General features: G+C 46.5%; 1 protein-coding gene across 2 annotated transcripts in view; it reads right to left on the bottom strand.

The window, feature by feature from the left end:
• The window catches only part of LOC142582051 (uncharacterized), a 63230-nt gene extending 36118 nt beyond the window's left edge, over nt 1–27112 (bottom strand). The window contains exons 1-2 of one of the 2 annotated variants that reach the window (XM_075691471.1): nt 26779–27112; nt 18727–19153 (exon numbers count right to left, since the gene is read on the bottom strand). In XM_075691471.1, coding sequence (XP_075547586.1) covers nt 18727–19125 — 399 coding nt within the window. In that variant the 5' untranslated portion in view covers nt 19126–19153; nt 26779–27112. The remainder of the gene's footprint in view (nt 1–18726; nt 19154–26778) is intronic. The other variant, XM_075691473.1, reaches the window with a different exon arrangement.
• Between the last annotated feature and the right edge of the window lie 465 nt (nt 27113–27577).

Raw genomic sequence — 27577 nt, 5'->3', positions numbered from 1 at the left:
ATACCATAGCACTTTAGTTTTTTCAGAGTAACAAATGGTACCGAACGCCTTTTTTATGTCAATAAAAATTCCAATAACAATCTTTTGATTGTTGAAAGCAGAGTTCAGTATTTGAGATAAAGTAAGCACCGCTGTTGATGTGGATTTCCCTGGGACGAAACCATGTTGTTCCGGGCAAATTATGTTATTATTGCTAAGGAAGTCCTTCAGCTGTAGAGCGATTAATTTTTCAAAAATATTGTTTACTATACTCAATACGGATATCGGTCTGTAGCTGCTGCGAATATTATGGTTGCCCGATTTGTATATTGGTGCAACTTTGGCCATTTTGAATACATCTGGATAGGAATTCGCATTTAAGAGGAAGCTTTAGCTCGAGTGCCCCTATCTAAATACATGTAAAAGGAGAATTCGTTTTTCTCGGCAACCACTGCACCAAATTTGACAAGGTTTGTTGCATTTAAAATACAAACTTAAAATCTAGTGACTGTTGGTTTCGGATTTTTGAGTTAGGTCGTCAATTTTTTATTGAAAATTGGCAAAAATCGAAAATTTTCAAAAAACGAAACTATCAAGTTTACAACTCTGTAACTCAACCACTAAAAATGATAATACAATTCTGTGAATTTCATCTAATAGTACATGTAAAGCGGACAAAATTGATATGTGACACATGAAAATAAGAAAATTGAATCATAGGGAAATACAACTTTTGCAAAACCGTTGTAACCAACGTAACAAATTCACGTAAGATGCAAAATGACACATTGAATTTGTCCGCTTTGAGTGATCTAATGGATGCCGTTTACAGAACCGCGATATCAGTTCTTGATGCAGAGCTATGAATTTGTAAGATTCGTGCTTCTATTTTTTTCAAACGGTCAAATATTTGAAAATCGTTTTAAGAAAATTCAAGCCCTAAATCGAAATTCCGCTTCCAACGGTCACTAGAATTTAACTTTCTCTTTCAAATGCAACAAATTTCTTTAAAATCGGTCCAGGGGTTATCTCATAAAAACGTTTTTGCGTTTTACATGTATTTGAATAGGCCGCGTCGGAGTTGGGCCCGAGCTAAAGCTTCCTCTTAACGAACGGTTAAATAGATGACAAACTGGAGCATTTAAAACGTCTGAATTGTCTTTTAGTACTCTAGCTTGTATACCATCTATTCCTGTGGCTTTGTTCAACTGTAGATTTTTTGTAGCAGACGTCACCAGCTCTTCTGTTATGGACTGAAAGCTAAATCTCTTTTCATTTTTTTCAACATAAGTGGTGGGCCGTGCAGTACTAAATTGTTTCGTAATGTTTTCGCCAATCGTGGCAAAGTAATCATTAAAATAATTTGCAAGGCTATTTGTGGCATTGTCAGGGAGAATGTTCTTTTTGTTATCGAGCCCTGTCACTTTTTTGACTATATGCCATGTTTGTTTTGTGTCGCAACGGGCAACGAGACGTGCATAGTATGCCCTTTTAGATTTGCGCATTAGCCCAACTGACTGATTTCTGAAGTACTTAAACTGAGCGTTGTAATATTAATTTGTTTTGTTTAACTTCAGCTTATTGTAATAGTAACTTTTTTCTTCAGTAGTGCTAGAATAGGCTGTGTAAGCCAAGGACATATGGCGTGATCATACCTACGTAGGGTGCACGTATAAGATGACTGCTTTATTGCATTCGGGATACAGCAAATAATGTTATGACTTTCTACTTGCACGTCATCCTTATACAGCGATGACGTGCAAGTAGAAAGTGATAACGTTATTTGCAGTATCACGAATGCAATAAAGCAGTCATCGTATACGTGCATGTTATCACTTTCTACGTGCACGTCATCCTTATACAGCGATGACGTGCAAGTTGCTGATGGGTCGCCAGCAGAAAAATTGGCAAAGCGCCCATGTAAAACAATGCTGACGAGGGTCGAAGGGGGGAAGGGAGAAGGAAACTACTGTAACCGAGCAAGCAAACGACAAGTGGCATTCTTATGGCACTTGCTAATGACGCGAGAAGCGACGTAGAGGCAGACCATACCGTAGTAGCAGGCGGGTTCAAGTCTTCATCCCTCCCGCATGTGCGCACCGTGAGTAAGCGTGGAAGGCGGCGCCTATGTCATAGCGCAAGTGGCGTGGAATAACAATGAGTCATTCACGTCCATCGGAGAGATAGTTGCGCTGGTAGAGCAAACCGTCACGAAGAGTGAAGTGGTGCGTTTGACGACGCATTTCTCGAGTGACAGCAGGTGACGTTGGTTCATACAACAGGTACATAAGGGTAGCAATACAGCGCTCTTCCGATTGCTCCAGTGACATGTTGGTGGCGACACAGTACTAGACACAGACACAGTACTAGACGGGAGAGGCGAGCGTGACAGAGCATTTGCATCAGAATGCTTGCATCCAAAGCGGTAAATAACGCGAATGTCGTACTCCTGAAGCCGTAGTGCCCAGCAAATGAGCTGACCAAATCTATCAAAGAGGAGAGCCAACATACAGCATGGTGATCTGCAACTGCGTCGAATGGGCGGCCGTAATGGCATGGGCGGAACTTCCCTATGACCCAAATGATGGCTACGCACACCTTTTCCTTAATGGAATAGCTCGCTTCGGGTTTGGTAAGCGCACGGATAGCATAGGCAACGACGTACTCGTCAAATCCACTTTTAGGGTCGGCAAGCAAAGCGCCAAGGCTAACACATCTAGCGACTGTGTGAATTTTAGTTGAGGCGAGGGGTCGAAATCTTGCGGTATTTGAGGTGGCGTAACAAGACGTCGAAGTTTGGTGAATGTATCGTCGCTTGCTGGTGACGCCGCTGAAAGGTCGCGGCTGCTGCGGGAAAGGTCAGTCACAGGCATTATAACTGAAGGGAAGTTGCTGATAAAACGTCGAAAATATGAGCAAAGGCCGACAAAGCAGCGAAGGCATTTCATTGTTGTCGGTTTCCGAAACCCTGCAATAGCACGAACTATCGTGGTATCCGGGAGGGTGCCTTCCGGGGAGACGACATGACCCAGAATAAGCAGCTTTCGTCGAAAATGAGGACAGTTTCGAAGCGTTGTAGATGTGTCCCATAGTCGTGTGGAAATATCAAAACATCGCCCAGGTAGCAGCGGCATGTCCGCCACTTCAGGCCACGAAGGATGATGAACATGCGTTCAAAAGTGGCAGGCGCGTTGCAGAAAATACATGGATACGTGAAATACTTGAAAATACTTGAAAATACGTGGGGTGGTCAGGAAAGTTGTATGCTGAGACGGAATCAATTCATCAACCCTGCCAAGCCACTCGCCGCGTCGCAAGTTGGAGGAACATGAGAACGTATTCGTAACGAACATGGCGTTGGTAATGTCTTGAAATGTAAGTGCGGCGAAAGGAACTACAAAACTGTTGTGATTGGGATTAGTTTCAGAAGGAGAAAAAACAGCGGTTAAGTCAGAAGGGAAGTCAAAGGAAAGCGGCACCAGAACGCGTGAAAAAAGAAGGAATCACGCGATTTGCGGGAACAAACACTTTTGCAGGTTGACGTAGCGAGTCGAGAAAAACATAGCCGCAGAACATTCTGAACTCGAATTCCCCGGGGACGGGCATAGTTGATGACGGCATGATGAGTGCAGAGGAAGTCCCAGCGAAGTATAAGGTCAAGGTGGAACTCTCAGGAACTAAGCGCTGAAGTCCTGGAAAGCTGAATCTGCACCTTAGAATGGATGTCTACAGCAGTGTTTATAAACGTGAATTACTGAGCTCATCAAGAGAGATGTAGATACATATTCAACGAGAACTCCCTGGGCGTCGCCATAATGCTCTCTTGGGCGTGGCAGTGAACGTTCCCAGAAATGCGCATGCGCTGTCAGGAGCGGCCGCAGGGCAGCATAGATAGTCGAGGCGCCAGCCGCCGTAGCGGCTGAGAAGTCACCTGCTTGTCTTGCCTGGCGCGTGCAATCCGTGCACGGCCTGGTGGTCCCTTCTCCCAGAATGGTTTGTGCTTAACCACAGGCCGTCAGCACTGATGGTGCGCACATTTCTGGAACAGCCCAATGCGCGTCAACCTTCGCGCAAAAGCATTTCAGAAGCTCTCATGGGTGCCTGTGTGCTCCCGTGCCAAGTCTAGAAAGGAGGTTCTCGCTCTCTCAGGTAAAAAAAAAAAACATGCATTGAATAAAGACTTTCTTCCGAAAAGCTTCGCCATGATTACCGAAGCTTTCTGAGCTTACATGGAGAAATGTCAGTCACAAAAAATATCACAGGGGTTCACATTAACGTAATTGTCACGGCAGATAATGAGAATCCCACGGGACTCTACCATTTTCATTTGCCCTTGTCATTAAGAGCCGTGAAGTCGCCGTCTTTTGTGGACTTTATTGCAAAGTCATCGTATAGGTGTTTGGGAAAATAATGTTTGGTACTCATTCGCTGACTTTTTTTTTCTGTGGAGTGATTCCTTAAGACATACTCTATATGTGCCTACTTGAGCAAACCTGTGCTTTATATTTCACTCCAATTTTCATGCATTGTGTACGTTACTCATAACGTACGTTTGAAGCATTGCTGTGTGAAATAATATAGGTCAACATAATTTTACCCATGTTTGGCTGTTTTGTTGTCTTGTTTCCTGCACGCCATAGTATCTCCACGTAAAGGGTGCCGAGATCTTAGCCAAGAAGCTACAGCTTTAAGCTCTGACCCCTTCTGTCGAGGGAAAAATTAATTTGATTGATTGATATAAATATGAAGGTACTACACTGTGGCCCAACATAAATTATTTCATTCACTTAATCAGAGCATCCCTACTCTCATCCTCTTCAGAAAGCATAGTTACTGCTTCTGTAAAAGTTGCATGGTTTTAAACCGCAGCTGTGCTTAGTTCATTAAAATTATAATATTGAGCAAGACAATGAAACAGTATATAAGAGAAACTAATTTCTGCAATTACCAGTGGTCGCAAATAATTACAAACGAGAGGAGTTAGTAGTAGTGTGTAGTCAGACATGTCCCATTTTTTACCTCATAAAAACAGCTTACTCAGTGGCTCAAAGCATAGAAGAAAGTCTGTCATTTCCTGCTCGTATTATGAGAAAGAAAAAGACTTAGTCCCAAGAAATGGAGATGCCACTGTGCACTGTGCTGAATAAGTTTTCTGCTCAAACTAGTAGTACCTTATTCGTTCCCGTGCCGCATGTACGTATACTGCCTAAATCCTGCACTTGAAGGGATGTTCTGGATAGGTACTCGATGGGGGCGAGCGACGTTGGCTGGCACTCCAGGATGGAGGTTCGTACACTCAGAATTTGAAGGCGTACCCAGTGAACATTGTAGGTGCGTCTCCCGTCCGTGGCCAAGTTTCCTTTTCTACTGCTTTCGTCTTCCTTCTTATTTCACCATATGCGGGGCGATCATTTTTAAGTTTTATGGAATTTCAATAATCACCTGTGTAAGTTAAAGGGAAGCTGAAACACTTTTCGAAAAAAAAATGAGTTCTCTGCGGCATTCTACAGTTTTGAGTCCCCTGAACACGAATATCTGGTTCAAAAAGGGCGGAAACAAACGCAAGCGGCTGTTTTTTCAAGAAAACGCGCACCAGCGCCTCAGGGCATCGCGCGAAGGCCGCTGTTGCCCGTGATTGGTCGCGGCCGCTGTGACGTCATTTGCGGCAGTCGCCGGTCGGCGCCGCCGTTTCAGAGCGTAGCACGCTGTTCTGTTCTGGCTTCATAGCTGAGTTGTAAGCATTGTGGAACGTTCTCGCTGTCTCGGAGAGATTGTATTTTCGCCGTACATGTTCGAACCGACAGCCGATACGGAAAACGATGGCGGCAACCACGATGTTGAGTGTGCCAACAGCGAGAGCGATGTGTGCACCTTCTCGCGCGTTGGCAATCTTAGGTGGTACGTATGTTTTTTTTTTCATGCAGCTGCACATTCCAATGACAGGAGAAAAAATTCGCTTAAGTGTCACTGGGAACTTGCTGCTGGAACAATGCTGAAGCACTAACTTCTCATTAGATTGTAAACACGGGTGCAATTCCGCGATGTTAAGCACCTTGCCGCTGCTTGTCTAAAGTCCCGTGGTTTTTTGAGTGTTGATACACGATCGCGAACATTAGTGGCGCGTTTCAAAGTGCGCACATGCAGTGCTGCGAGGTGCAGTCATGGAATTTGCTTATGATACACATCCAGAGATGGCCAGAGGTATTATATGTGCAATATTCATACTATGGTTCGACGACTTTGCGATTGTGGCTCGATCAAGAATCGGTATGCGTGCTCCATGCTAGTGTTGACATAAAGATATTAGGCGGTTTAGCACCGCCGTGTGGTAAACACGATAACTGCAACCGAACGTCAAATGTCACTAGGCAAGCCTATACTCGATTTCATACCTCAGGTGCAACGCTGTGGAAGGTACGCACGAAGTCCGCTCACCAAAATTTATTACTGCCCGTTTCCGTCTATGCTTCGCAGCGTGCCAGCGGAGTTTGCTCGCGCGAGCATGCACGTGAAGCTGCCGCGACGGGCTGCAATTAAAAAATTCCGAAAAGAAAATTGATTTAAAAGAACGTGTTAGCAGCCGTATAAGTACACGGATTGTTTCTATGGGTAAATTCTTTTTTTTCATTCAGAACTGAGCTTATATATGGAAAATTTTCTCAAAGATCGGGTCAAGAAACACCGAACTTTTTCTAAGTGCGAATGCAGCCACTGCAAGAAGTATCTCAAGTCTCCACAGTGTTGCACCTGATGTATGAAACGGAGTATACCAACGCTAGCAACAACGCGTTTCCGCATTTGTCGTAAGGCTATCCGGCTATCGCGGAAACGGTCCGAGCACAGCACAGTTGATTTCGTCGGCACGAAATTATCTCTCCTCACCGCACGGACCCACTGCGATGCAAGTTTCTTGTCCTTCGGGAACCTGTGAAACACCACATCGTCTCGCCCGCCTGTGTTCGCGCAGCCGAATGCTGCACAGAACGAGGGCATGTTGGGCGCCCTTGGCTGTAGGCACTCAGGCAGCACAGAAGGAAAGAACAGTTTACGAAAATCGCAAAAGAAAACAAACGTGAGCGGCGGCGGCGGCAGATCTCTGGTAGCGTCGTTCAGTAAATAGCAGCATGGAAAGAGGCATGCCAGCACATGCCAGCACGCCGGTCCGGCAGCTCGGTCCCCGCGAATGACGTCCCTCTCGCCGGTTCTCTCCTCTGGCAACCACCTCACCCGGCGCTCCGGGAAGCGATGGGGGCGTGTCCGCGGGCGTGACTTAGAAAGCGATTTCCGCCCCTTATATTAACAAAACGAAGAAAAAAATTTCGTAATCGTAAATCGTTAGGTCTGTTGTTCCCCATCCCAGCAATTCATGAAAATTGAAAACCGTTTCAGCTTCCCTTTAACATAATTCTATTCTTTAATCCGCATGGTTTGGAAAGGCGGACATTAGTTGCACAAGAAATCGAAATATATATTCAAGGAACTAACCAGAATTTGCTAAATAACTTCGTAATTAGTTACACTACGGCGCATATTGCAATTTGCGAATTGTAGCTTGTAAGTTTGTAAAACGTATCCGGTAAATAAATTTCCAGAATGACACCAGTTTGGAAATATGGGCCATCAAACTGGCCGCAAAAGGAACTGTTAGTCCGATTACTTTTTAAAAAAGCGCACTTTTCTGCACTGAAACAAAAAGTAACTAGAACGGCCATACAATTTGTCCGACGATTTTAGAAATCATACCTCGAAACTGATGTTTCTGAAAATTTATTTCAAGTGGATGCGTCTTGATAACTGACGGGCTGCACTTCGTAAATTGCAACATGTGCCGCAAGTTAATTATTTAAAAAGAGAATTAATCTATTTTCATTACTTCCTTGTGTACGTGTTTCAATTTCTTGTGCTAGTACTGTGCGCCCCTTTGAATCATCCAGCTCAACGACAACAATTATGCAATCTGCCACAGGCTAACCTTAAAAATTCCATAGACTTATAAATTACGAAAGTGTAGGATACAGAAGCAGTGAATTTTTGCTATGCATTGCTTCATTCATTCAGTTGTTACTAAAGAAATATAAGGGACTCGATATGTTCTCTCGCTCTCTCTCTCTCTCTCTCTCTCTCTCTCTCTCTATATATATATATATATATATATATATATATATATATATATATATATATATATAGTCAGTACATGAAGTGAGCGTCAGCGCGATGAGCGCACTGTCAAAATGCCGGCCTAAGATCGGCAGCAGCGGCAAGTGAATCGATGTCCGTGCTGCTGCCTCTCATCTCAGCGCTCACTAAGCGGCGAGAACACAGCGCACACGAAGCTACCAGCCGTCGGTGCGACGAGACTCTGTACCCACCATTGATCGCTTCCCAGATAGCACTTGCGCGCCCTAGCGCAGCTGCGCAGTAGACAGTGGCCGCCGGAGTACAAGTACTTTTTATTTTGATAGCGATTTTATGGAAACTCCAGGCGCACTTCTGCCGTCGTCGCCGCCGCCATCGTGACGTTCCGTATAAAGTCCAAGGCTGATAATATCGTCACCTCGCCCTGTAAGCTGCATCTGGGAGTGAAAGCCTGCGAGGCTGAGCCAGCAATGGCGACTCAACCTCGCGCGCGCAAGAGAAGTCGGGAAGAAGCGCGCTATCTCTGCCGCGCTCAATGCACCGGGAGGAGGGTGGGGAGGAAAGGAGTCCTCTCAAGCGTGTGCTGGGGTTTGTGCAGCCGCACGGGCCCTACGCTGAAAGCCACTTGCGATGGAGGAGGAGTTCGCGAACACTGATAGCTTCATGTGCTTTTTCGCATTTCACTCGTTTCTGCTGTCGCGCTTCTTTACTCCAGCGTTTTGAGAGCGAGTTACCGGGGTCATCGAGTGAGATGTGTTCACAGTTGCTTGTGCGCGTGTTACACCATGCTTGTTAATTCAGTTGGTAAGTGAATGCTTACAAGTTCACACGTCCGATAAAACTACTCGTCATACTTCGTATAGCTGTCCATTGATTTGCTATGGCAATCAATGCTTCGCCCTCCGGGCGAAACTGCGATTTCTATAAAGCGGAACTTTCTTTGCGAAACCCCCGCGCCTGTTGCTGAGATTGGCTGCCGCCTGCTGTGGCCCGTGCGTTGTCACCGAATAGCTCTGAATTGGCGGCGGGAAGGCGGCGCTGTCTGTGGGAGCGATGACTCACACTAGGTTACCTGCAGCAGCAGAAGGCAGAGAGGAGGGGCAGGGGAGGAGCCACTATGTGCATGCTGGATTTCGGCCACTACTAAAAAGGGCGAGAGGTCCTAGACGTGGAGAGGCGCGGTGAGACGGGAGGGAAGGCACTGAAGAAGATGGCCTCACGTTGCGCTTACGTTCCGCCGCCTGGCAACCGCGTGCCTCTAAGAGGAGGTGGGGCACCCAAAACAAATGGCGCAGGAAGCCAGCTTGCCTCTTTCAAGCCCTAAACGCTGGTTGCAGTCAAAAGTCCCCTGCATTCTTCGGCAATATGATTAAAGCCTTCGGTTTCACAGCACTGAATATGCGTTTACGGAAAGCTTCGCTGCATAAATTCCAACGCAGCACGTTGGATCTGTTGCGTTTTTATCTAATTTCATTTCAATTTATTTATCCTCTCTTGAATTGAATTACGATGGTTTCCCCTATGCTGTTCGCGTCAATGTCGGCGTCTTTTGGTACAATAAAATTGGTCACCTCAGTTTCTTTTCTTCTCGTTCAATAAATAGCGAGGATTTAGAATCCACCAGCTGTGATATCATCGGCAGCATGGGTGGGTTTATTATCCAATTCACCCATGTAGTAGATAGCATGTTCTACATCCACTGCTACACTCTTAGGCAAAGTCACACCCTTTGGCTTGCCCGTTCTGCCACAGAACAATAATTGTTATCTGTCTTGATGCGTTTCCTTTCTTTAACGCTGCGAGCCCGGAACTTTCCAGTAACGAACGGCACGCGCGTTATCAGAAGGGGGCACTCCCAAGGGTGTAAACTGCTCTATGCTGATAACGCGCGTTTCAGTATATGTCAATAACTAACACTTAAAGTATTGTTTTAGGCACAAAATACTCAACGAAGAAGTTATAGATCCTGTTGACAAATACCTGAACGAGGGCGAATCAGAAAGTATTTCCCCTATATTTTTAGTCAAACCACGGCTGTAAATGCGAAGTCAAAATATTGACGCGTGCGTCTATTCTTCTATGCAGACGACAACGAAGATAGGGACATTAACGGATTTCGTCTAGTGGGTCAGTGGGATTCGGCGAGATCGATGAAGACGTGGCTCTGGCCTGTTTTGTATTTTAAACAAGTTGTCCTGCGGCTCCTGAACGTCTCCCTGTCTGCTGTCCGCGTTGTACTGCGACACTAGTGGAGGTGCGGGGTACTGACCACGCCTGATACTCGGGAGTCCTTCTGGGAGTCGTTCCTCTAGCCCGGACGCGTTATCACCAGTTTCAACACCCGTGCATCGCTTTAGTCGTCGACTGCTAGGCCTAGCCCCGGAGTTCTCCCCCCTTCAACCAACCCTGTCCAGGAGCTCCACACATCTCGCAATGGCCGAAACCAGCCCAACGCAAGCACCCCAAAGCAGCCGGTTTTCCAGTCAACAGCAGGTAACCGTTCTGCATCCTCTGGTTCCCGATCGCTATCACGGAGCAGTCTTCGAAAACATTGAAGACTGGCTTGACAAATATGAACGCGTCGCGCAGATTAATCAGTGGACTGAGCAGCAAAAGCTCTCTCACGTCTATTTCGCCCTTGACGACAGCGGCCGTACTTGGTACGAAAACCGCGAAGCTAGCCTAACGACATGGAATGACTTTCGTCAGAAAATCACAGATACTTTTGCGAGTGCCGACCGACGCGACCGTGCCCAGCAGATGATGGAGCTACGCGTACAACAACCTAATGGGTCGGTAACAATGTTCGCCGAGGACATGGCCCGCCTCTTTCGTAGAGCCGACACGAACAGGACTGACGAAAGAAAGTTGCGCTACCTCATGCAAGGTGTAAAAGAGCAGTTGTTCGCGGGACTTGTGCGGAATCCACCAGTCACCGTCGGTGACTTTATCAAAGAGGCTACGGCTATTCAGCGGGCCCTTCATCAGAGATGCAGACAGTACGATCGACTGTCCACCAGCACCACAATCAATGCCGCCGCAGTGACTGGCGAGTATCAGAACCCCTCGCGGGAATTGATCAGAGAACTCGTCAGAGAAGAAATTCAAAAGATTCTGACACCGCCACGACGAAACTGCTTTTCAGGGACCTCCAATAGCGCACCCGAATGACGAATCTGTGCCGCATGTTCAGTCAGATTTCGGCCGTCGGTCCCGCTCTCCAACCCCTCCACGTCAGATGCCTTCCCCTGCTGGACGTACTTTTGCTGACCTCCGAGGACGAAGGTAGCCCAGCCCACGCCGGGGAAACTGAAGGCGGTGACCTCTGGGTGTAAGGTTGCAGGCCCACCGCAAGACAATAATTGCCCCCGACACTCTCGCCGCAGAACGACGTGAAGCCGATAAACCCCGACACCAAAGAAATTGCGAGCGCCGACATTGATGTTTTGGTGGATGGACAACCGGTGACAGCGTTAGTCGACACTGGTGCTGACTTCTCTATAATGTGTCAGGAACTCTTCCTCCGTCTGAAGAAAGTAAGGACGCCATGGACGGGGCCCCACATAAGGACGGCAGGCGGGCAATTACTGATGCCTATTGGAAGATGTACTGCTAGAATTAGCATCCGGGATTCTTCTTTCGTGGCCACTTTCATCGTTCTTCCTGTGTGCTGTAAGGATTTGATTATTGGAATGGATTTCCTGAAAGAATACGGGGCCGTAATTAACATTCCGGACCGCATTGTGACGTTTTATAAGAGCCCTGGTTTAGTCCATTGCTTATCGCCGCAACGCAACTCCTTCGTCTAGCAGAAGACGACGTCGTCATCCCACCTCGATCATGCACCATTGTTACGGTAGCATGTGACACACCGTTTTATTGCGAGGGAGTTGCCGACCAAGTAACCACGTTGTTGCTTACTCACGGTATCTCGGTCGCACGAGGTTAGCACAACTTGTTACTAACCAATTTTCGCACAGAGCGACGGTACCTTCCAAAGGGCACGGCTGTGGCTTATTTTCATGGTGTGGCGGATGTTCGAGGCTGCTGTTCGCAACTCGAAGAAGCACCTACGCAAGGCCCAGCTTCTGCACTCGACGTCAGCACTGCATTGTCGCAGCACGAACGAGAGCGGCTTCTCACGCTATTGTCGAAGTTCAATGACTGCTTTGCGTCGACGTCCAGCGTCGGACGGACGCCTCTAACGAAGCATCGGATAATTACAGAACATACGGCAAGACCAATTCACCAAAATCCTTATCGTGTGGCTCCCAGAGAACGTGAAGCCATACAACAACAAGTGACAAAAATGCTGGAAGACGACGTGATTCAACCATCAATGAGTCCCTGGGCATCCCCTGTAGTTCTAGTTAAGAAAAAAGAAGGCAGCTTGCGTTTCTGCGTGGACTACCGAAAACTAAATCAGGTGACAAAGAAAGACGTGTACCCGCTTCCCCGTATAGACGATTCACCCGACAGGCTCCATCACGCGCGTTACTTCTCTTCAATGGACTTAAAAAGCGGATATTGGCAAATCGAGGTAGATCCGAGAGACCGTGAAAAAACTGCTTTTGTGACGCCAGACGGCCTATACGAATTTAAAGTCTTGCCTTCCGGCTTGTGCTCTGCCCCTGCTACATTCCAACGCCTCATGGATACTTTGCTTTCGGGTCTGAAGTGGAAAACCTGTTTAGTGTACCTGGACGACGTCATCGTGTTCTCCGCAACTTTTGAAGAACACCTCCCACGGCTTGAAGCGGTTCTGCACTCCATCCGGTCCGCCGGCCTCACCCTGAAGCCGGAGAAGTGCCACTTTGGCTTCGGGGGACTACAGTTTCTCGGTCACGTCTTCAGCCACGCAGGTGTTCGCCCAGATCCTGAGAAAATTGCGGCCGTAGCACAGTTTCCAGTGCCAACCGATAAAAAGGCTGTCAGGCGCTTTCTGGGCCTCTGTGCCTCTTACCGGCGGTTTATTGCGGACTTTGCTCGCATTGAGTCGCCGTTAACTCCCCTGACGAGAGACGACGTTGCTTTTGTATGGCGTGACGAAGAGCAAGGTGCATTCACTGCCTTGCGGGCACGTCTCCAGACACCTCCAGTGCTTGCTCACTTTGATGAGACCGCTCCTGCAATGCTACACACTGATGCCAGTAATGTTGTCTTGGGAGCTGGTCTTGTGCAGTGGCAGGAGGGCACAGAAAGAGTACTTCCCTATGCAAGCAGAACACTCTCACGCACAGAGGCCAATTACTCCACAACTGAGCAGGAATGCCTCGCCGTAGTATGGGCTGTTATGAAATTTCGCCCACATATGTATGGCCGCCACTTCACAGTTATCAGCGACCACCATTCACTGTACTGGTTGAGAAACCTTAAAGACCATTCGGGACGACTGGCGCGTTGGAGCCTACGGCTGCAAGAGTTTGACATGACTGTCAAGTACAAGTCGGGGAAACGACATACGGATGCTGACGGCATGTCTCGATCGCCGATAGAGTCATCTGCTCCACCCGAAGAAGACTCGGCATTTCTTTGTGTTCTGGACACATGCACCATCGCCCAACAACAACGGGACGACCCTGAGTTGCTTGAGCTCATCAATTACTTAGAGGGCAGATCTGCGAAACCGAATAGAGTTTTCGCAAGAGGCCTGTTGTCGTTTTGTTTGCGGGCCAAAGTCCTCTACAAAAGAAACTTTTCTTCGACCGGGTCCCCCTATCTGCTCGTCATTCCTGCAGCTCTTCGTACGGCAGTACTTCAAGCCTGTCACAACGAGGTGACTTCTGGTCACTTAGGCTACACGAGAACGTTGGCCAGAGTGAAGCAGACGTACTACTGGCCGATACTTAACACCACCGTGAAACTTCACGTCCGCACTTGCCTCGACTGCCAGAGGCGCAAGTCGCCTTCGTCGAAACCAGCCGGCCTCCTGCAACCCGTAAAGGTGCCTCGAAGACCATTTGACCAAATTGGAATGGATATATTGGGTCCGCTTCCTACTTCTACTGCCGGGAATCGCTTTGTTATAGTAGCGACCGACTATCTCACACGTTACGCTGAAACAAAGGCAATCCAGAGAAGCACAGCGGAAGAGGTGACGCGCTTTTTTATTGAGCACATTGTGTTGCGATACGGCGCACCAACCGCGGTAATAACAGGCCGAGGAACCGCATTCACGGCTGCGCTTTTAGATCACGTCTTGCTGCTAAGTGGAACGGCGCATCGGAAATTAACCGCCTACCATCCACAAACCAACAGATTAAGAGAACGCCTAAACAAAACAACTGAACACATGATCTCCATGTACGTGGATGTTGAACATAAAAATTGGGACGACAGCTTACCGTATATCACCTTTGCATATAACACGGCGAAACAGGAGACGACGCGCATGACTCCGTTCACCCTTGTTCATGGGGGGGATGTACAAACGATGTTGGATGCTATGCTTCCACATGACTTTGACGACACTGATACGGACGCCGCTGTGTTTACGCAAGGCGCAGAAGAGGCTCGGCAACTAGCGCGCTTGCGGATCTGCCAGCAGCAAGACTACGACGCAGGGCGCTAGACCTTCACCGTCGAATAGTAATCTATGACGTCGGCGACAGAGTGTGGGTTTGGACACCCATACGAAAACGAGGCCTCTCCGAGAAGCTGTTAAGGCGATTCTTCGGACCATATCGAGTATTGCGCCGATTCAGTGACGTCACGTACGAGGTCGTCCCCGATAGTCCCAATTGTACGCAGCGCCGCACGCAGCGTCCTGAACTTGTGCACGTTGTCCGCATGAAGTCGTATGTGAGCGAATAACTATGCGACAGACCCTTAATTCCGCATGTGACACTTCTGGTCTAGCATCGGGACGATGCTCTCTTAGGAGGGACAAATGATGAGTGCGTCTATTCTTCAATGCAGACGACAACGAAGATAGGGACATTAACAGCTTTCGTCAAGTGGGTCAGTGGGATTCGGCGAGATCGAAGGAGACGTGGCTCTGGCCTGTTTTGTATTTTAAACAAGTTGTCCTGCGGCTCTTGAACGTCTCCCTGTCTACTGTCCGCGTTGTATTGCGACAATATCCATTCCCAGTGGTGCACCTTTCCTGTACAGACCCCTACCGACCCAGACCTAGGGGCCTTAGCTGCCGGTGACTCCGAGGCACGGCGCTGCTGCCAGTTGTTAAGGGTGCTGTTTGTGATTCACACGTCCACAGCCTAGGAGCAACGAAGTGTGATTCTTTGTCTATGGCGGAAGGGACGAACGGCCATCGAAATCCACAGGGAAATGCAGTCCGCTCATTGAGAAGGATGTCTCGCTTTGAGGACTGCGAGGTGGGGCTATTGTGAGATCGCAAAATACCAAAATACTTGCATGACAATGAGCGTTCGGGGAGACCGCGTGCGTCGCTGATTGACGACAGGGACATCTCAAATTTAGTGCTGTGACACGGAAAATGTCTGAACCGGTATGGGGGCTACATCGGAAAAGAGAACAAGGTACGTAGAATAGTAGGTATTCAGAGACCTGTATATGGAAGAATTGGAGATAAGCGTTAGTGGAGAATACCTTAGTAACTTGCGATTCGCTGATGATATTCCCTTGCTTAGTAACTCAGGGGACCAACTGCAATGCATGGTCACTGGCCTCGACAGGCAAAGCTGAAGGGCGGGCCTAAAAATTAATCTGCAGAAAACTAAAGTAATGTTTAACAGTCTCGGAAGAGAACAGCAGTTTACGATAGGTAGCAAGGCTCTGGAAGTGGTAAGGGAATACATCTACTTAGGACAGATAGTTACCGCGGATACGGATCATGAAACTGAAATAATCAGAAGAAAAAGAATGGGCTGGGGTGCGTTTGGCAGGCATTCTCATATCATGAACAGCAGGTTGCCATTATCCCTCAAGAGAAAAGTGTATAACAGCTGTGTCTTTCCAGTACTCAAGTATGGGACAGAAACCTGGAAGCTTACGAAAAGGGTTCCACCTAAATTGAGGACGACGGAGCGAGCTATGGAAATGATGGGAGTAAAGAATGATGGGTGTTACGTTAAGGGATAAGAAGAGAGTAGGTTGGGCGAGGGAACAAACGCGAGTTAATGAAAAATAAATGGGGGCAGGGCATGCAATGAGCAGGGAAGCTAACCGATGGTCATTAAGGGTTACGGACTGGATTCCAAGAGAAGGGAAGCGTAGCAGCGAGCGGCAGAAAGTTAGGTGGGCGGATGAGATTAAGCTTGCAGGGACATTATCATCATGATTATCATCGTCATCATCATCACCATCATCATCATCATCATCAGTCTATTTATGTCCAGTGCAGGACGAAGGCCTCTACCTGCGATCTCCAATTACCCCTGTCCTGCGCCAATCGATTGCAACTAGCACCCGCAAATTTCCTAATTTCGTCGCACCAACCTAGTCTTCTGCCGTTCTCTACTGTTCTTCCCTTCTCTTGGTACCCATTCTGTCACCCTAATCGTCCAGCGGTTATCTATTCTGCACATTACATGACCTGCCCAGCGCAATTTTTTCTCTTGGCTATTAGAATATCGTCTATACCCATTTGGTCTCTGATCCCAACCAATCTCTTTCTGTCTCTTAAAGTTATGCCTAGCACAACATGGCCACAATTAGCACATGACCGGGGTAGTTGGAGAAGTGTGGTAGAGGCCTTTGCCCTGCAGTGGGCCTAACCAGGCTGATGATGATGATGATTTAATTACCTATATGTACCTTATTTTGGCTAACGAAAATAGGGGCAAAGACTTGCTGATTCGCCCTCACATTATTCTTTCCCGTGGTGATAGCTTTCATGGTTTCAATTTTTACAGGTGACTAACAAAATGTGCCACATTTGAAAAAGCCCCACATAAGAAGACGCTTACGCACACCAGCATTAGTTCCTTCTTAGTTGCCATGAATAAATGATCAATGGTGCATGCAGACCTAAGGAATGAACATGCCTTGAATAACCGAGATTGATCGAATATGGAAGTCTAGGCTTCAACTTTCACGTAATTGTCTTGTCTGCTGAGGCGATGTAATAAATAAAACCATCTGATATGCGACAAATAACGCTTGGCCATTTTTATGCTCTGTCATTGTTCTTACTTTTGGAAGACAGTATAAAGGGCAAAAGTATGTTGGCGGCATATGACAAGGTATCGGTGGCGAGAAGTGTCACCGTCACGTATAGTTTTTTATCGTGGCCAATTTATTCTTTCGGTGTGCATGCAGCATCGGTTATTCGTTGGCAGTATGTACAAGGTCCGTAATGTCGTTGTGTGCAAGGTTCTAATAATGTGACACTTCTTCCAGATCTAGCACTATTTCTTTGCAGAACAACACATAGAACTGCAGCGGCTATCATCAACGCAATCAATCATTTGAACATCTATCTATCGTATCTGCAATTTCAACAGTAAACATTTTGCTGTAAAGCAACAGCTTAAAGGTAAAAAAAATAGTATTGTTAGATAATCCCCGTAGCTGATAATAATAAAGTCCAAATTGACCAAGAAGAGAGGAAATAATTAATCGTTTGCTTTCTCCTCGTAACATAACCTTAAATATTTGACGTGTGCCCCGTGCTACCTGAAAAGCCTTATGTATGTATGTATGTATGTATGTATGTATGTATGTATGTATGTATGTATGTATGTATGTATGTATGTATGTATGTATGTATGTATGCATGTATGTATGTATGTATGTATGTATGTATGTATGTATGTATGTATGTATGTATGTATGTATGTATGTATGTATGTATGTATGTATAAGTGCGCCTGAGGACAAAAGCTTCCATATTCGTATATATTTCCCTCCCCTATGGGCAAGCGTATAATGGAATGCTGCACTGTTGAACCTAAATGTGGACAGAAGGCGAGTTTTTGTATGTTGCCCAGTCCTGAAGTACCCTCACAGTATGTCTTTAACCTTACTATGGCTGTCTCATTCTTTTGCTTGTGTCTCCCTTTTCTTTTTCCGTTATTAGTCATTTGGTGTGCATTGTAATAGCTTCTAACTTCTGCAGTGATGAATGCGTTTTGATGGCATCTGCTGCACTCCTGGATTTTTTGGTATGTGCATTCTATTCTGCAAATACTATGATCAGTTGTAGAGGAACCAGTGTCTTGTGCAGCCCGTTAGCCTTTATCTTGTGTTTCCTTACCTTAGAGGAAAGGATATAAAATGTATTTGAATAAATGCAACTATGTTACTTTTACACGCCGCTTCATACGGAATAGACTTGAAGTGGCCCTTAGCTTCGTTCTTGTACAAATGCAAGCTCAGGAGGATATGAAACACTGCGATTTTGCTGCAGTGCTAACTTCATAAGCGAGAAGGACAATGCGAATAGCAGAGATTACCCACCAATGATGCATGGTTCGATTTCTATAATACATGTGCGAGATGATTGACAAGTATTTCGATCGTTCAGTAGAATAGTTGGGCACAATATAATTTAGTGCCCAGAACAGCTAAAGATGCCTATATTTATTAGGTATATATCTTGAGAAATCGCCAAAGATTTCCCTTGCGTTATAATCGCCATTCATGTGCCTTTTACAGGTAAAAAAAACGAATGGTTCAACAGTGGCGCACCTTTGCTTTGCAGCCTGTTTCTCTGTTGGGGCAGCGCACCGTGAGACGGGCGATCATGTTTGTCACAAGAGGAACCACTGGTACAACCTGGGACGCGGAAATCTCTTGGCGACACATGGGGCAGCTGCCAGATCCGGGACTCGAGCCACGGGCCAGCCAGTCGCGGATGCAGTTGTGACAGAACACGTGGCGACAGGGACATTCCACGGGGTCCCGGTACACGCCACGGCATACGGTGCACACGAGCTCCTCTGGAGGCCTGGGTTCGAAGTTTTCCACAGCGAAGGCGGCCGGTTCAATCGGCATATCGGCACGCCGTGTCGTACTCCGGTTTGAACTTGGCGCGGCCGGCGAGTGCGCTGGGCTGTCGCTGAATCCGTCCGATTCAGATGAATCCATTGTCTAGGTGGTGCGAATGACACAAACCCTGCAGCGCACATTGTAATGTTTCAGAGTAGCGATCGATTTGCCGTATGCTTAGGAATGCGAGAAACGCGGGAAGTTATAGTTTGTGAAGTTTGGAGGCCAATAGACTGCGGAGGCACTTATACAACCATCAATGGCACAGTTATTATAATGTGCCGCTTCTGAACGCATTTCTCATGTGGTAATAGATGTTGCCACGGCCGGTTGAGCGTCTATCACACCTTTTTAATACTGTTGTATTCATACTTCAGAACATAGATATATTCATCGAAAACTTTCTTCAAATTGAAGAGTTTTTACTGTTTCCGTATGTAAAATGTTGAGCCGATATTTGAAGCCGTGTACTTACAGTCAAAATTCGAAAATTTATTAAATTGCTTCACTTAGCGTCTCAAAAAGCACTGGTTGGTATGCTGAAAACATTGGTATTAGGTGACCAATGAAAGTAAAGCTGATGTTTTACAACCATGTTTTGTCTGACAGTTCTACACATGCGGAGATTCAGCAAGATAGGCGTAAAATGAGGCTACCTTGAAAAGTTTTTGTGCAAGCATCAAGGAGAAGAATTACAAGCACTGTGATTTACTATGGAATTCTCATGTTACACCGACTACTTCGTATCGCTGCACCATTTTAACAATTACAGAACAAAGTTTGCTTAGATTACAGAACTGAGGCATTGAAGTACCGCACAGGACACATAGGATGAGAGTGAAAAGCACACAGGTTATGACGAGAAACACACAGGGCTAGCGTCATGTTCTGTGTACTCATCGTGCACTTTTTAAGAGCTATTTAAACATGTGTACCACCTTCCTTCGAGGAAGGTCTTTATTGCTTCCAAGTACTTTATTGGTATTCCCAACAATTTGTAAACAATGCACTGGCGTACACTCGAGAACACTCTAGAGAGCGCCTACTACGATTTTGCCAGTGGGCGAACAAGAGATGTTTCATGGTAGAAGCAGCATACGGACATGATGACACATGATGACTTCTGTGCTAAAGGTTAACGAGTGGTTTTCTTGTCATAGGGGGCTGATTCTCCCTGCTTTCTTGTGCAAGGAGCATGAGTGGGTAAAACATGTCTTAAAGCAAAGAAGCTGCGAGGTTTCAAAATGGGAGAATAGGTAATAGCGTGAAGAGGTGAGGGTGTGTGCTGAAGGATACTTTGCAGATAAGGAAGACAAAGCGTCGAATAGACATGGCGACGAATCGTCATGAAGGACTTGCAGAACCTCTAGCCGCAGTGCTAAAGGTATAGCAAAGAGCTAGCATGGATGGGTAAGGTGTACTTGGCGAGTAGATCATAGTCCAGGAAATACGAAGAGAATGGCCACTTGAAGACCCTGCGAACAGAACTGCTCTATTATCCAAATACTTGACAAAACTGGACTTCGTCTGATAAAACTGTTGACGGAAAGTGCAAACGCACTATTGTCTACAGATTCCGTAAAGTGTGCCAGCTCGAGCCGCTACTAAAATGTTCGCATATATTCTTGAAGTTTGCCACCATCACCTTTGCCTTCCCTCTCAGCACCTGAGCGCTTGCGCTTGCGTCGAGTACTTGCTGGACGTGAGAAATGCTTGTCCCCCTCAACGCTGTCTTCATGTTTGCGGCTGTTTCGACAGGTAGAAATAATGCTGGCAAATAACGATACTGACGATCTTTTTACACACTTAAGAGACGCTCCTGCAGTATCTGGCGAAATGCCTTTGTTCCTCGCCCAGAGCATCATACATATATTGTAGGGAACTGTGGCTCTAGTGCTGCTGTAAGCAGGGTAGTTATGCCGGCGCGAGAATTATGGTTAGTACATAGGAATTGCCTAAACTTCGTCCTTCTGGCTCATGGCATCAGCCTCGTGGGATCATGACAACATCGCATTGTCCCCTACTCCTATGTACTGTTATCAGTTCTTTGAAATCGTGCATTTTCTTTAGTTCGGAGCCTTGATAGTGACGGGGGCTGCCATTGCTATGTCATCGCGATGGTGCTTGCAGTGCCATTGTCGTTAGAGGATATTTCGCATTTCAGTCAGCCATAGCCGCAGCTCCGTCGGCTGCCCATTACGGTTTTTAGGGAACGGCCAACGAACCATCTGTAGGTTGCGCAGCCTTGTCACCGGCGCTGGTGCGAAAGATAACATCTTGGCGATGATGATCGGGTGGGTTGTCAATCTCGCAACGCAGTTGCTGCGTAATAACCGACGACGCCAAGTAAACTGAGGTATAACGCCAAAGGGCACGCAGGACGACAAAGAAGACAAAGACCGCGCTACTAACGACTTTTCGTTTTATTGCGCGTTGTGACTACATATATACAACAGCACAACAGCAAAAGAAACAGCGGGAAAAAACAACCTTGGAAATAAAGATTATTTTCTAGCGTAATCATACGTAACAAGCCGCTACCAGGACACAAACAGGTTTTCATTTTTTTACACTAAAACAGGCGGGCAGCTCCCACAATTTTTCCTTATATTCATCTCGAATGCCTTGAAAATTTTTCTAGTCACTTTATCACTGTTTCTGGATATCACCATATCACTTTTGCTCTTTGAAACAAAGATTTTCAGTCATGCTGCATGTCATGTGCGGTTACATGACCGCTCAGTGACCGCGATAACTGATAACGATAACGATAACGATATTCGCCCTTCTGTGCAATATGTTAGAGCGCAGGTCTTAGGCGCCCATTGCTACGGCAAGCGCCGACGTTCTCTATCGTAACCGAGAGAATGAAGAGAGCGAAGAAATAAAGTGAACACGGAGCGCAGCGGGAGATGGGTGACGCAGCGACGCGTATAGGTGACGCGCCCACGCGTCACCCACGTGTCGCTTTTGGCGGTCTCTTGATTAGCGAGGCAGTCGCGCGACACATCACTCTGTTTAAGACGTACCGCACGAGACCGATTTTGCGCGCCAGCAATATATCGCGAAATAAAAAGACATTTAGGGCTGCGGTCACGTTTGGCATTAGGGAGTATCGTAATCGTTGGTGAATAATTGCCCGCATGACAAAAAAATGTAGTAACCACTTATTCTATCCGAGATATAGAGACTTCGCGGCGTTCTTTATTACTGCCATGATACAATAAAGAATCGGCTGTTAGTAGCGGCGTGTCTTCGTCTCCTGAGTTGTAATTCATGTCATTTTGCCATATATACCATAAGTCATGCAGTACCAACTAGCCCATCAGTCTGTCCATTTAGGTGTCACGTTGCCGTTCATCTTGTTGCACTCTGAGGGAAGAAGGGAACTCAGAAAATTTTCCTAACGGAGTCATGCAGCTCAGGCCAATTCTCAGTGAACAAACAATTTTGGTCACATATTGCATCGTATGTGGATGCTTTTTTTTGTAGACGATACATTCTTCTCCAATAAAAAGGCAATAAGCGCCACGAATGCGACGTTTTTGTAGAGAAGTTTGTAGCAGAGTTGGATTTACTTTGCCGCTAATACCGTGAGCTTCAGAAGATTAATTACCATCATTGTACTAAGCTTTTATTAGTGCTTTAGGGGCCGTTCTAGAAATGGTGACTGAGGGCAGTAATATTTTAACGCACCCATATTTTCCAACCTTGAAAATTGCACCCAATCCGACATATTATTTGACTTCAGCGGTAAATCAAAGCAATATCAAAACTGAGAGCGCCGGCACCGCAATAAATGCACACCCGCTTTCACACCAGACGGAAATTGCCAGTAACGTTAAGCTCGAGGAAACAGAGCCTTGGCCAGACGCGGTAGTTACGGATATTGTACGCTTTTCCAGGCAACCATATGCGGTTGGTCAGGATTTGCCGCGAGATGCGATCATTCAAACTTCACCCACATTGCTTTGCGGGGCGTTGCCGTCTGACGCGCAGCGGGACGCCTTCTGTCTCGACATTGCCTCGACTCAGCTTTGGAATCCTCTAATGAATATCTAAAAAAAGTGCAAGTTCTAAGATCGCAAAAATGGGTGTGCGGCAATATGTGACAGTCTCCAGATATTCTATGTACACAACTGCCTTCGAGGCACTCATAAAAATGTTAATAAATATTTGTTATTAGTCTTCTGAAGCTCAAATTAGCAGAAAAGTAATATCCACCTAACTAGAAACTTCTCTGCAGAACCGTAGCGCTTGCTGCGCTGATTATTTCATGAAAAAATCTGTGTAGTTTAAAAAAAGCACCCTGTATATTTGGCGTCTTCCTCGCAACATTTGAGTACAGCAACCACACTTTTCTGCCACACCTGTCTTTTGGAACAGCATGTGCTTAGCGCGGCAGCGGAAGATACTTAAGATTACAATGATAACATCATGTGTCTGGCTGACATTTCCTGACTTCAACTTTGTCCGGTTACACTTTTACCTTGTTCATTTATACCTGCATGTTGATGCGGGCGCGGCGCATTGAAGGGGAGCACTTGTAGCCCCATCTGGCAATGTGGAAATCGTAGGCAAATGTGACCGGTATTTGCATGCAGTGAAGGCAAGACCAGCGGAGGTCGGAGGCGCCAGAACATCTTTGGAAAAAATGTCTTGCTTAATGCGTCGCACGATACGACTGACGGACGTGCAGGAGGCGTCGGTTGGCGATTTATTTGGGGCGTAACGAAGTCCTGGTCCTCTTCGTTGTGCAACGAAAGTAATGCTTGTTGGAGACTAGCTAGTTGATCCGAGGAGAGATTTGTGTTGGCTTCAACTACTTGGCTCACAGCTTCACAAGCATGTCCGAAACATTAACACAAAACTACCTTTGTTGAGTCGCGATTACGAAGCACCAAGCAACATGCATATCCTAGCTAACGCATTTGTTATTCAGTTGAACGTGATCATTTATGTCCACCACGAAAGGGAAATCGTGCGGCCGGTGGTTATTCCCATGGTGCATTGAACGCCACACCAGCATTTCCATCCTTATGAGCACAAACCTTGTGGAGGCTGTCGAGTTCTTCTCGATCTTCTTGTGATCTGAGACGTCTGTAGGTACCGGATGTCCTGTAGCTTCGTCACCTCGGGCTGTCACCACTAGTGAATCCTCGGTAGCGTGGGTGTGTGGAGGCTGCAGCTTACGTATGCGTCAGTGTTAAAATATAAACTACACCGTTCCCATTGCCATCCGTAATGCAAGTGTGCACGGCACGTTTCCGGTTACATATTATACTTATCCGACAGAATATGTGCGGCTTCAGATTACCTGTCGGCTCGACATTAAATTTCTTTGCAAGTGTGAATCTGCAACATCCACCTACATTCTTGTTCGTGTCTGTTAAATCAAACCAAATCTTTATTTTACATCAGGTGCTACAGATGGAGGGGCTACGGAAAAAAAGCTACCACTTGGCGGCTTGACGAGTCCGCAGACCCATATATAAGGCAGCGTCTAGACAGCACCAGAGCATAAACAAGCTAAGATAGCTAACATCTATGATGGCTGTTTACCAGCGTTGACAGGAGTACAACAATAAAGAAAGAGGAAACACGTCAATTGCACAGGCAAGCTACTGCCAGATGCTTTATCATCGCTTTCTTTCTCACTGATCGCCACACACTCAGCTAGACCATTCGTCTACGGGTGTTGAGAGGTCATAACCCGGTGCTTGATGTGGTATACCTTCAAGAACTCTTCAACACACCGGCGCAACGTGTTGGGCTCATTGTTGGATACTGCGATACCAGATGGACTAAACCATGCTTGGACTTCTCGTACTGTTCCGACGGTGGCGTTGGTCTCACTCGTGCAACAAAAGGCGCGACACCTGCTATGCCGTTTGCGGTGCTCTTCATTACGCCAGAGTGCCTTCTACTGGACGCTATGCTTGGCTGTCGCTTTGAAGGCATCGCGTTCGCTCGATTCTGCGACCTTCTAGAGTAACAATCACGCGAAACACGTCGCGCGTTCACCCCGTCATCACAGCCGTAGAGTTTCCTACAAAAATTACTAGAGGGATCTCTGGCGCTAGTGTCTACGGGAGCTGCAATGGAAGCGGTCGTGTGTGTGAGTGGTTTTAAAGGGGAAAAGGAAGAGATAAGTACAGCGCTGTTACTGCCTCTCGTGCGAGGGCACCTCCACGGCGCTGTACGGGTGAGGGGAGAGGGATGAAAAGGGTGGCGAAGAAAACAGAGTCGTCCACAGCATGGGAATCATGGGAAGTACATGGGATTTGCCTAAACTTCGTACTTTTGGCTTCAAACGGCTTTGTGAACTCGTCATTTTCTGCAGTGTATTGGGAAATAAATAATCATCATTAAAATTGCCCGACGGCAGGATTCGAACGCAGAGGCTCTGGCACAGAAGCTTGATATTGAAACCATTAAGCCACGAACGCGTGTTTCGACAAGCGAATGAAACGCCCTTATGAATCTATCGCGGGCGTGTCAGTGCCTTGAGACGCTTGGCGCGTTTCGATTTGTCCACTACACAAGCTCAATCGTTGCAATTCATAGCAATTGTACGCGTTCCCGGCGTCTTCTGCACTTCGAAGAATATAGATTGCGCTGAAATATACGACAATAAGATTTATATAGCGTAATGTACAAAGCCACAAGAACGTCTGAATCCACAAGCACGAAGATCATACAAATCCATGTACTTCCCATCATTCCCATGGTAGGACAACGACTGCAGCGCCAGAGTTCCCTCTAGTAATTTTTGTAGGAAACTCTATGATCACAGCCACCTGTATCGCATTGTCACGATATCGACAGTGCTTCCGCGGTTCCCGCCTGGGGAGGCAGCAGGTTTCGGAGAAGCATGAAAAGCCACACTGCATGCAGCAGCAAAATGTCAAACTTAAGTCAATTGCAAGCGTTGATTACCTGAAGTGTGCTGAAGAAAAGTCAACCTATGTCATGTAGAGACAGTAACGAACGAAACGCGTAACAGTGGATTAGTTAAACATCTCTACGTGCTAAACTTGTGCTTAAATAAATAGCGAACATTCAAAGTGCGAGGAAAGCTTCGAGCGCAGTCGTCGGTTTCCAAATCGAGTCCCATAGGCCACGTTCGTCCTGAATATGCACAAGTAACCACACCTGCTAGATTCACTCATTGCTGATGCTCGCATGCATTCTGCGTTGTACGACTGTGTTCATGACACACCCGGAATGTTATCAGGCGTGACGCCTTCGCTATAGCTTTTACCTGTCAACTTTAAGGCGCATGTAATTTCGAAACTGAAGCTGAGTAGTTGTAAAATTAGGCCTGATTAGCAGAAATTCACTTGCGCTTAAGAAATTTAGAAGCACTTGCAATATATTCTAATTTGAAATGTGCTACAAAACGCATTGACATTCCTATTTACTATTCCCCGAAAAGATCACTCTCACAGTTTGGGACAATCTTAGTTGGAACGCCGAGGGGATTTTTAGAGATGTTTCAGAGACATATATGCCGAAGCCGTGCTTGTCTTGAGATTTCCGCTAAGCACAAACGACTTTACCACTCCGTGGCTTAAATTTCGGAATTAAACGTAATGGCAGACAGAGACAGACCAAGAAGGATTGAAAAACTAGCAAAGATAAAAAAAGCTAAGAGTACACTTTATTCAAAGCTATGCGCCAGCGAAAAAAAAATAGCTATTGCACGAAACCTGCTCCGATTCAAATGAGAAATACGATTAACAATATTACCTGTTACACGAACGCAGTCGCTAAACGAGGAGTTTTCGGAAGGTCCCAGGGTCCGGTGCTGCGACGCACAGTGTAACTCACGTCCCGTGCCAGATGGTCAGCACCTGGTCCAGCGTTTGAAAGTCGTGCCTGGTTTTTGGTCACCTCTGCCAGTTCTCGCTGTTCGAATTGCACAGATAATGATGATGATGTTCCTCTTTTCTCGCGCGTATCCTGTATGGGAATAGACCAAGAATTAGACCAGCTGGTAGTAGCTTTAAAAAAGTTCTCATTTAAAGAGGAGAAAGTAAAACAAAAAATGCAATAAATTCCGCAAAAGCTCCAATAAAGTGAGAGTGAGCAGCCTGGCTAACCGAAGGAGAAGTACCAAAGAGGCGAAAATCCCAGCCTCACCGAACGCGCCATTCTATAGAAGATGAAGACGCGGCGCGTGCAGACCTTGCCATTTGTTCGCAAGTTCACAACGCGAGGGCACGCGCTTCCTGGAGGCCACGATCATTACGTGAGCGAAGCAACTGTGGAACTTGCCTATGCTATGGGAGAATGTACAAGAGTCGGGTGTCGTGGCTAAATACAGTTTCGCCGGACAAAATTTCTCGTTTTCAGTGAAGGGACATTCTCTCGCAAAAGATAATCGAAGCGGTCTTCCACGTAAATGACACCTCCTTATCTTTAGGAACGACAAGAAGAAAGCAATCAACGGAGGGCTGTCAGACTGACATGGATAAAGTACAAGAAAAAAAAGAAATTATAACAAGTATGTAACCAGAGCGAAACGTAAGAACTCGATTAAACAGGT

The sequence above is a fragment of the Dermacentor variabilis genome, chromosome 5 (assembly GCF_050947875.1).
Source record: "Dermacentor variabilis isolate Ectoservices chromosome 5, ASM5094787v1, whole genome shotgun sequence".
Taxonomy (NCBI): Eukaryota; Metazoa; Arthropoda; class Arachnida; order Ixodida; family Ixodidae; genus Dermacentor; species Dermacentor variabilis.
This window is presented reverse-complemented; position numbering and strand designations above follow the sequence as displayed.